The sequence below is a fragment of the Pediculus humanus genome, genomic scaffold, assembly GCF_000006295.1.
Source record: "Pediculus humanus corporis 1103172108310 genomic scaffold, whole genome shotgun sequence".
NCBI lineage: Eukaryota > Metazoa > Arthropoda > Insecta > Psocodea > Pediculidae > Pediculus > Pediculus humanus.
In genome coordinates, this window is record NW_002987879.1 from 377 (window position 1) to 9,769 (window position 9,393).

The window sequence follows — 9,393 nt, forward strand, 5'->3', positions numbered from 1 at the left end:
TACCATCGACGACGACAATAATATTATTGTCGACAGGAAAAATAAAAATGGTTGCCTTAAAAATAAGTATATACATCATTTTATTTATTTATTTATTGAAAATAATTTTTTCGTTGAGTTTGAGTTCCGCCGTCGTCTTCCTCGTCTTCGTCCATTGCGTATTATTATTATTATTATTATTATTAGGTTCGAACCTATATGCGAAAGCACGTTTTACGAATTGAAATGTTTGTTTAACAAAAATTTTTTTTTTTTGAATGTTATGTAACACCCGACACATTTATTTATTACACATTTTTTTTTTTTTAAATAAAACGTATCCGAGATGATAATAATAATAATGATTTAATTTCGAAAATGTTTGATATTATTATTAATATTATTATTAAGAAAAAAAAATTGGTGAGTTTTAATTTCAAAATGGCGGTTTTACTGTTTTTTTTTTTTTTTTTCATTCAGTGACGTCAATCGGTTTAACACCGTCAGGTATAAAAACAAAAAAAAAAAAAAAAAAAAAATTTCATACCGGTTGCGATTAAATCCCATGAAAAAAAATTATTATTATTATTATTATTATTAAAAACGGTTCGATTGAAATTTAATAAAAGGATTTAAATTTCGTATTAAATAATTTGTGGGTTTTTAATTTGTCGCATTAACCCATTCAAGGGAATAATATAATTTTTTTTAAAGATTTTAAAAATGGCCGACAATGTGTTAAAAAGTACATGAATGTTTTTTTTGATTGAATGAAAATTGTCCCGAGTAAACACAGCCGCCTCCTGGATGAAATTGTGAAGGAATGTTTAGTGAAAATGTGGCGTCAAAAAAGTTTTTCTTTTTCCAGTTTGTTACAAAAAGCTGTGGTCGAAGAGATTAAAGACAACGTCATACCATCGCTGTCGGTCAGGAGAGGGAGTACGGCAAATTTACAACCCAATTCGAATAACGTTCAATTGAGAAAATTCAGTTTTCCGACAGCGTTGCCATCGAATTTTTTAGGTCTCGAATCGACGGCCAAAAGAAGATTCAGCAGCGTGTCCGATGCAGTCACGAGAAAATTATCGAGCACCATAGGATGGAAAAATGGTCAAAAACAATGTCAGGAAATTGTTCTCGTTGGTAAAAGTCTTTGCAGTCAATACATTCGTAGCAGACTCAAACGTTCGGGATTTTTAAATAAAAAATGCAGTTTGCAAAGAGTTCGTAGTGCCGTCAACATCGGTGGTTTAGTTTTTCGCGAAGTGTATCCGGAATTGTTAGGCCTGGGGGTCGAATTGGAAAGGTTGCATCCCAAAGTGTACGTAAACATAATAAGGCAAGCTTGTTCCATACCGGGAGGAAGGCTAACGTCTGAAAAAGAAGTTGGAGTCATATTAACGACAATATCTAGAGAGCTTTTGAAAAACGTAAGATTTACTTACTCACTTATTTTTTTTTCAATGTAAATGTTTCAGTTAACGTTCCTCCATGGATAAACAACAATAACAACAACAACGTTCGAAATTATTATTATTATTATAATTATTTTAATTTATGAATCATTACATAATAATAATAATTGTTTATTACTACCGACGGTAATATTCGTGGGTAACAATTTGAATTTTTCGACCTTTCGACCATTTGTTAAATTTACATGTACTTGAACAATATGGAAAAAAAAACAAAACCGTTCATTATTATTATTATAATTTACCTGTCTGTTATTTTAATTATTATTAATAATACGACCGGAAATAGTTTTTTACACAAATTACAAAAAAAAATGAAATCACGAATTCGAATAATTAACATTAATTAATTGTATTAATTGTAATATCCTATCGTTTTGACAATTTACAAATATTACAATAACAAACAACGCCATAGAGTGTTAGATGTTTTTGGCGGGAAAATTTTTTTTTATTCGTTCCACGACTTTTTCTTTTTTCACGGGGCCCCGTGTAATGACGTAATACATTTTACCGCTCTTTTTGTATTGTTTTTTTTTCTCTCTTACTTCAGTTCAGAAGAAGATGAGAATTGAATCGGTTAAAAAAAAAAAAAAAAAAAAAAATTGAAACGAATGAAATTAAAATAACGGATAAAAATAATGGCGTTTAGTTTATTTAAAGGAATTAACGTGGGGAAAAGTCGTGTCACTTTATGCTGTTGCGGGTGGTTTGGCTGTCGATTGCGTCAAACAGGGACATTACGATTATTTAAAATGCATTGTCGAAGCAATGGAAGAAATATTAGAAGATGATTTAGCACATTGGATTCAATGCAAGGGAGGCTGGGTATGAATCATTTTTATTATTATTATTATTATTATCCTACTTGTGATTTAATTAAAACGTGATCATCATCACATCCCGATTCGAATTTTTCACACGTTTTTCCCTTTTTTCTCAGATGGCTTTGGCATCTTTGGTCAAACCTCCAACTTCAAAATGGCCATCGGCAAAAGTTTTTATATTCATATCATCGTTTTTTATCATTGCCGTCCTTATCGTATTCATATTCAGTCTTTTTGGAATATCTGCTTTTATTTAATTATTCAAATTTTTTTTTTTCTTTTTACATTGCATTTACCAAAGGTTTGTCGGACATGTTTTGTTTTTCCAATGTTCCTAATTTTGTTTTTAAAAAAAAAAAGGAAAAAATTAAAAGACTGAAAAGGTTTTTAATGAAGTTTTTATATATACAGTGAGAATAACAAAATATAATTTAAAATTATTGAAATTTGTAAATTATGATAATTAATTATGTTTTTTATTATTTATTTATTAATCCTCGATTGATCTCAAATATTATTTGTATTATCAGATGCTATTACTTAACAAAATCAAATTCGAAAATTATTATTTTTATTATTATTATTATTATTTTTATATTAACAATAAAATAAAAACTTCTTTTAGTAATAATCTTGTTAGATTCTTATTCTATTATTATTTTTAACAAAAATAGTAACGCGCCTAAAAAATTTGTTGTCATAAGTTAAACATATAAAATAATTTTTGCCTTAATTTATTAAAATCCGACTTTTTTTTTTTTTTTCTAAATTTATTAAATGACCTTTTTTTCTATAATTATCTTTTGGATTTAGTCATTCTTTTAACAATCCCAAAAAACCTACGTCGTTCAAACGATGTAAATCAATCACATTTTAATTATTCTTTAATATAAATAATAATAATAATGATAAAACATGCGGGAAAGGAAACAATTATAAAATAATCTCATATTTATTCTTAAATCGTGTGTATTTTTTTTATTTATTATTATTATTGATGATGTAGAAAATTAAATTATATTTTATGCTTTTCGACAGCCGGTTCAAAAAAAAAAAAAAAGTGACAAAAAGAATAATATAAATAAATAAATAAAAAAAAAAAAAAAACAGGAAAACTTTTCTGAGATGTTTAACACTTATACTGTTGTGATGATAACACTCATCATATAAAAAGAATTAAATCCTTTAAATTACATTCAAAATAAATCATATAATGCAATACTGTGTTAATATTTGTTAAAATTACTCGTTAATAATAATTAAAAAAAAAATACAATACTTATTAAAATAAATTGAGAAAAACCTCAGAAATAAATTTTATTTACAATAATTATTGAATTTCCCCCCCGCCCCGCCCCCCATTTTTTTTTTTACTTCTTCTATTAAAATCATAAAAAAATTTTTTTTTTTTGGAAAAAATCGAGTAAAAAAAAAAAAAAACTAAAAAAGAAAAAAAAAATTATACGCTCAAAATATTATTGTTGAACTTTTTTTTTTTTTTTTTTTTCATTGCATTATATTTTTTGTTTAATGAAAATTCGATTTGTCACTTTTTTTTAAAAAAGAAAAAAAAAATTTCCTAAAATTTTTCTTCTTTTAGGCCATGTTTGAAAAACATCATAACTGGAACACTGTCTCCATCGATTTCTCTGTATTCCATAAGTCCGACCATTCCATCGATATCCATAGATTCTCCGGTGAAAAATTGAAGTTCTTTAAACCTTCCTAATATATCCTTCATTACTTTATTCATATTTGTTTTGAATACTTCTACTTCATCCGGTTTGGTTTCTTCAAGTTTAGCTACTAACCTATTAATAAATAAATAAATAAATAAAATCATTAAAACCTGATGTAAATCGATAGACATTTTGTAACAATACTTGTTGGGGGGGGGGGGGTCTTTTACTTGAACAATCACTCTTACAAAATTTTATTATTAGGGGTGCCTGGGTCATGTGACACAACTATATACAAAACATTTCACTTACTTTTTCATATAATCCTTCAAATATGCTGTGTAAGATTTTTTATCCCCGAAAGCATATGTTTCGCATAATCTGTGATTTAGTACAATGTCGACACCAGATTCAACAGCTTCATCTGTTCCTTCATCAGCTTCTTCTGCCGATGGATTAGCTCCATCAAGTTGTACATCATTTAATTTTCTACTAACAAGCTACAAAAAAAAAAAAAAATTTAGCAAAATAACTTATGATTATTTACCATATTTATGTATGCTGAATTTTAATTACAAATAATTAATGAATTATTTTTTTTGAAATCGGCAATTTTTCTTGCATTGTTTTACTACCACAGAAATTTAAATAACTTCCATGGTTATTAGTACATGCTTTAAAATAATAATAATAATAATGTCATGACTTACTTTACCAGTAACCTCATACAAGACTTCATCAACTAATTTTATCTTGTAGGTGTCAGAAAACATTTCATCACCTGTAAATAATAATATATTACAAATGCATAATGAAATTTAAAAAAAATAATAATAATAATATTAGTGATTTACAATAAGTTGTGCAAAAGTGAGTCACACTCAGTTATTTACATCATATTTCTAAAACCTTAGTTATTATTTTTATTTATTCCAGGTTTTTAACTGAGTGACATTTTCAAATTCGACCAAAACATGATATTACTTTGTTATAAGCTTTTGTAAGCAATGAAATTTGCTGCGTAAGTCATTCAGAAAACCCAGTCAATTTTATTATTTAAAAAAATATGCTTAAGTAATCGAAAAATGTCATAACCAAATAATGACAGTCTAAAATTTTTTAAAGTTATTTTTATTAAATCGAACCGTATCAAAAATTTAATTATTAATAATAAAATTTAAAAAATTATATTATTTAACTCACCTGTAAAAATGTCTTGGTAAATTTTCATTTTGATAGATTAAAACGATTTTTTTTTGTAATAAAAAAAAAAATGGTTCGTCTATTACCCTGTTGAGCGAACCGAAAGAATTCTTTCAGGGCCTCCACGTCACTCTTATTATTATCAGAAAAAAAATTGTTATTGTTAAAAGAAGGCTGTGAAACCTTGAAAATTACCTTCAAATCTATTTCTTAAATTTTTATACTTCCTTATTATTGAATTTTAACAATAATCTTCCTAAATTTAAGTTTAAATACATTAATAATAAAAATTTTATTACTTTATTCAAAATTTTCGTAGCTTTTTCTACTTTAAAATATGTATTTTTAATACTTTTTAATATGAAAACTATTAAAATATTAGACTCAAATTTTTGTAACTGTAGTTCAAAATGATGATGCTGTAAAACTATCATCTTAGTTTTGTATTATTTCAAATATTATTTATAATACCCAAAAATGACTAACAATTAGTAATTGTCTTTGTTAATTCTAATTTTAATTGTAAATCATTGAAAGCAATTACCTATTTTAAATAATTAGTTTATTATTATTATTTTTAAAAATTTATATCGACATCAAATTTAATTTCTTAATAAAAATCTGAAAAAATCAGTGAGCTAAATGAGCAATTGTAAATGTAATTATCAAACTTCTTCAGTCTATCAAACTCTCGATGAACTTGATTTTGAAAGGGGTATTTGGTATGCTGGTAAGAGTAAAAATTAAAAAAATTAATTATCTCAAATAATAAAGGTTATAAAATGTAGAATTTATTGATGTTGTATTGCAGCGCAAAATAATGACTTAACTAGAGTTAAATATTTATTAAAAAAAGACAATAATGTTAATGTAGCAGACAATTTCGGATACACTCCCTTGCATTATGCAAGTAGAAATGGACACATGGAAATGTGCGAGTTGCTAATTAAAAATGGTGCCGATGTTAATGCTTTAACAAAATTTGGAAAAGTTTCTGCATTGCACAGGTTTGCTTATTACAAAGTGTTAATTTCTTTAAATGTTAATTTTAATTATTTTTAAAAGAAAATAATTTTACAGATGTTCATCACAAGGTTATTTAGAAATTTTCAAATTGCTTCTTAAGTCTGGTGCAATTATCGGACTGAGAGATGACGATGGTAAAACAGTTCTTCATAGAGCTGTTGAGAGTAATCATGTAAATATTGTAAATGAAATTTTAAAAATAGATCCTTCATTAAAACAAGTACCTGATAATAAAGGAAAATTACCAAATGAAATTGAAAATATTTCTGAAGAGGTTTTAAATGTTTTAAATAAATTTTAAAAATAATTAAAAAAAATGTTTTGTTTATTTAAAAAAAAAAAAAAACTTTTTATAACATACATTTTTATCAGTAAAAAAAATCCATTTAATTATCAATACTTGTAAGTATCGATTTATGTAAAGATATCACTTTTATTGAAACTTTGCCTTAACTAAAGGTAAATTATTTTGTATTTGTTTGTTTTTATCTTTTACAATTGTTTACAGTAAAAATGTGTGCTTGGTAAAAAAAAAAAACTGGTAAGAAATAATCACTTTTCATCTGGAACTAAATTTGCTAACATACTAGAATAATCTTTTATTGTTTTAATAGAAACATCGTCACTATTAGATTTTGAATCATATTCTTTACCAACTGACCAGAGTGTTTCTAAATCATAATATTCCCTAGCTGACTGCTCAAAAACATGAAGAATTATATTCCCAATATCTAAAGCCATCCAGTCTTGCGATCCTTTTCCTTCAATTGTAGGTACTCTATCTGTTGAACCCATCTTTTTTTTATACAATTTTAAAACATATTCTGTGAGTGCAGACATGTGTCTGGCAGAACGAGCAGTAACTATTGTTAGGTAATCAGCATATTGATATTCTGGAGGAACAGACACGACAAATATATCTTCAGCTTTTTCTTTTCTTAATACCTCTACAAGTTCTTCAATATCGAAAACTCCTTTAATACCTCCTAAAAATGAATGATTTTTTTAAAGTAAATAAAATCGAAACTACATCATAAATTTTTTAATGTACTATGTTTACTTTCAAGATTCATTTCGTCAAATTTAACGTAGCGTTTTTCCACAATTGATTCATCGATTTTTTTTTGTTCTTCTTCTACATCTAGAATAATAGGAGCATCATCTTCTGAAAATTTCTCATACCTGGAAGAAATACCGCCAGGCAATTCATTTGCAAAATTTTTGGACTCGGAGTTTTTATATCGGACGTGATTAGAAGGTAAAATTTTTAAATTATTTAATATTATTTTTTTATTAGCACCTAAAATAGTTTTCGGCAAAATTTGCAATACATTTTTAAAATTAGAAAACATTTTTGTTTTCAATTCTCAGCTGATTTTGCGGTGGTTTAAAGATATTTTAATTGTATTTTTGCTATTGGTAAAATTGTTTTTAATCTCAAGTGGTGTCATTATCCTTTGATGTGATTGTTTCAATAATAATCGAGGCCAAATTTTATTTTATTATATTTTATTTTTTTGTCCACGACTCTGAAAAACACAACATCCAGAAAGGATGACAATGGGCGATGAAACACCAGTTTCCTCTTTAGTTCTTCCAGTTCTATTGCGACCTATTTTATCACAGGTAGAATTACTATTGTGTAATTAATACCTTATACCTAATACATTTTATTTTTAAAAAATTTGTTGCTTCCTTTTGTTGTTCGTTGCTTCCTTTGTAAAAAAAAATATAAATATAATTATGTACATTGTTTATTTTAGATGGAGAGAAAAGATGTGGCTGCTACTCAAACTCTCAGATCTGCCATATCCAAAGTAGAAACTACTTATCCAGGTTTTATGTATGATTTAATTCTTGGAATTATGAAAAGAGGAGATTTAGTTGTTAATATGAACGAAAGTGTACTCAGACTTCAGGGTTCTATATCTGATTCAGATGGTGAGTTATAAAATAAAGTTTATCGTAAAAAACAAAAAACTAAATTTCGAATGAATAAAAGAACAAAAACATCTTAACACCTAAATATTTTTTGCATTTATTAGTTAAATTTTCTTCTTTCTCAGTTAAACAGGCATTATTTTATTTGCAACAGTTATTTCTTTTTTATTGTATTTTATAATAAATTTCTGTTAAAAAATATCTTTTAAATGGCCTTGAAAAATATATATATATCGATCTTAAAAATTATTTATTTTATCTATTTAAAAACTATTTCTTTGTTTAAAAAAAATAGAAATTAATACTATTATCTAGAAGGATATGTTTCAACATGTTTGATAAGATTTATATGTATACAAAATGACACTTAATGTTATATGAATTGTGCAAATCTTATATTTAGCGAAAAATTCGAAAAAATTTTATGTTTCGATATTCATTTATACTTTATTACAATTGAAAAATGTTACATCATTTGTTTTAGTCGTTGAGTACAGATTAACTCGTTCTGAAGATGCATTTCAAGAATTAAATAAAAAATCATCATCTTTAAAAAAAATTTTAAGTAGAATACCAGATGAGATCACAGATAGGAAAACATTTTTGGAGACGATTAAGTAAATTATTTTTCCTTATTTTATTTATTTATTTGTAATTAAAAAAAAAAAATAGAAATTTTGAAGTTAGTGTAAACTTGATTGAAGACTTCATTCGTATAAATATTACAGGGAAATAGCTAGTGCAATAAAAAAATTATTGGATGCTGTGAGCGAAGTATCTGCTTACATACCAGGTTCGACTGGAAAGCAAGCATTGGAACAAAGGAAAAGAGAATTTGTTAAGTTTTCCAAAAGGTTTAGCAACACATTAAAGGAATATTTTAAAGAAGGACAGTTAGTATTCGAATAAATAATTAATAACTTACACAATAAGTCCAATTTTATTGCACATTTTTTAATTTGACCTTTTTTTTTGTTTTTTTTTTTTTTTAGAGCTAATGCAGTTTTTGTAAGTGCTTTGTACTTAATTCAACAAACAAATCAGATTATGATCGCAGTCAAAAACAAATGTGAATAGTGAGAAAAATTTTTAATTCATTATTTTTAAGAAAAACAACAACCGATTATTCTTCGAGTACTTATAATTAATCGTTAATCATTCGACATATTTGTTTGTTACAATACATTATTATTGCCTATTAAAATATTTGCCAAAGGAAAATACAAAATACATTTTAAAACTTATATTATTCTTTTCTTTCGA

The 9,393-nt window shown here is 25.8% G+C and overlaps 5 protein-coding genes across 5 annotated transcripts; 3 read left to right on the forward strand and 2 right to left on the reverse strand.

Annotated features, from left to right (window-relative positions):
* Nucleotides 1–815: 815 nt before the first annotated feature.
* On the forward strand, nucleotides 816–2,288 carry Phum_PHUM582920 (protein apoptosis regulator Bcl-2; the record flags this gene model as incomplete). The annotated part of the gene is made up of 2 exons (XM_002432371.1): nucleotides 816–1,409; nucleotides 2,118–2,288. The coding sequence occupies 2 exons, from the start codon at nucleotides 816–818 to the stop codon at nucleotides 2,286–2,288; spliced, it is 765 nt and encodes a 254-aa protein (XP_002432416.1).
* Nucleotides 2,289–3,860: 1,572 nt separating this feature from the next.
* Nucleotides 3,861–4,733, reverse strand: Phum_PHUM582930 (translationally controlled tumor protein, putative; the record flags this gene model as incomplete). The annotated part of the gene is made up of 3 exons (XM_002432372.1): nucleotides 3,861–4,092; nucleotides 4,273–4,460; nucleotides 4,671–4,733. The coding sequence occupies 3 exons, from the start codon at nucleotides 4,731–4,733 to the stop codon at nucleotides 3,861–3,863; spliced, it is 483 nt and encodes a 160-aa protein (XP_002432417.1).
* Nucleotides 4,734–5,805: 1,072 nt separating this feature from the next.
* On the forward strand, nucleotides 5,806–6,490 carry Phum_PHUM582940 (ankyrin repeat domain-containing protein, putative; the record flags this gene model as incomplete). Its single annotated transcript, XM_002432373.1, has 3 exons — nucleotides 5,806–5,893; nucleotides 5,975–6,170; nucleotides 6,244–6,490. 3 exons carry the CDS (start codon nucleotides 5,806–5,808, stop codon nucleotides 6,488–6,490), a joined length of 531 nt encoding a protein of 176 aa, XP_002432418.1.
* A 251-nt stretch (nucleotides 6,491–6,741) lies between these two features.
* Phum_PHUM582950 (uncharacterized protein) lies at nucleotides 6,742–7,541 on the reverse strand (the record flags this gene model as incomplete). Its single annotated transcript, XM_002432374.1, has 2 exons — nucleotides 6,742–7,175; nucleotides 7,250–7,541. The coding sequence occupies 2 exons, from the start codon at nucleotides 7,539–7,541 to the stop codon at nucleotides 6,742–6,744; spliced, it is 726 nt and encodes a 241-aa protein (XP_002432419.1).
* Nucleotides 7,542–7,743: 202 nt separating this feature from the next.
* Phum_PHUM582960 (Programmed cell death protein, putative) lies at nucleotides 7,744–9,207 on the forward strand (the record flags this gene model as incomplete). Its single annotated transcript, XM_002432375.1, has 5 exons — nucleotides 7,744–7,815; nucleotides 7,953–8,130; nucleotides 8,615–8,747; nucleotides 8,859–9,023; nucleotides 9,123–9,207. 5 exons carry the CDS (start codon nucleotides 7,744–7,746, stop codon nucleotides 9,205–9,207), a joined length of 633 nt encoding a protein of 210 aa, XP_002432420.1.
* Between the last annotated feature and the right edge of the window lie 186 nt (nucleotides 9,208–9,393).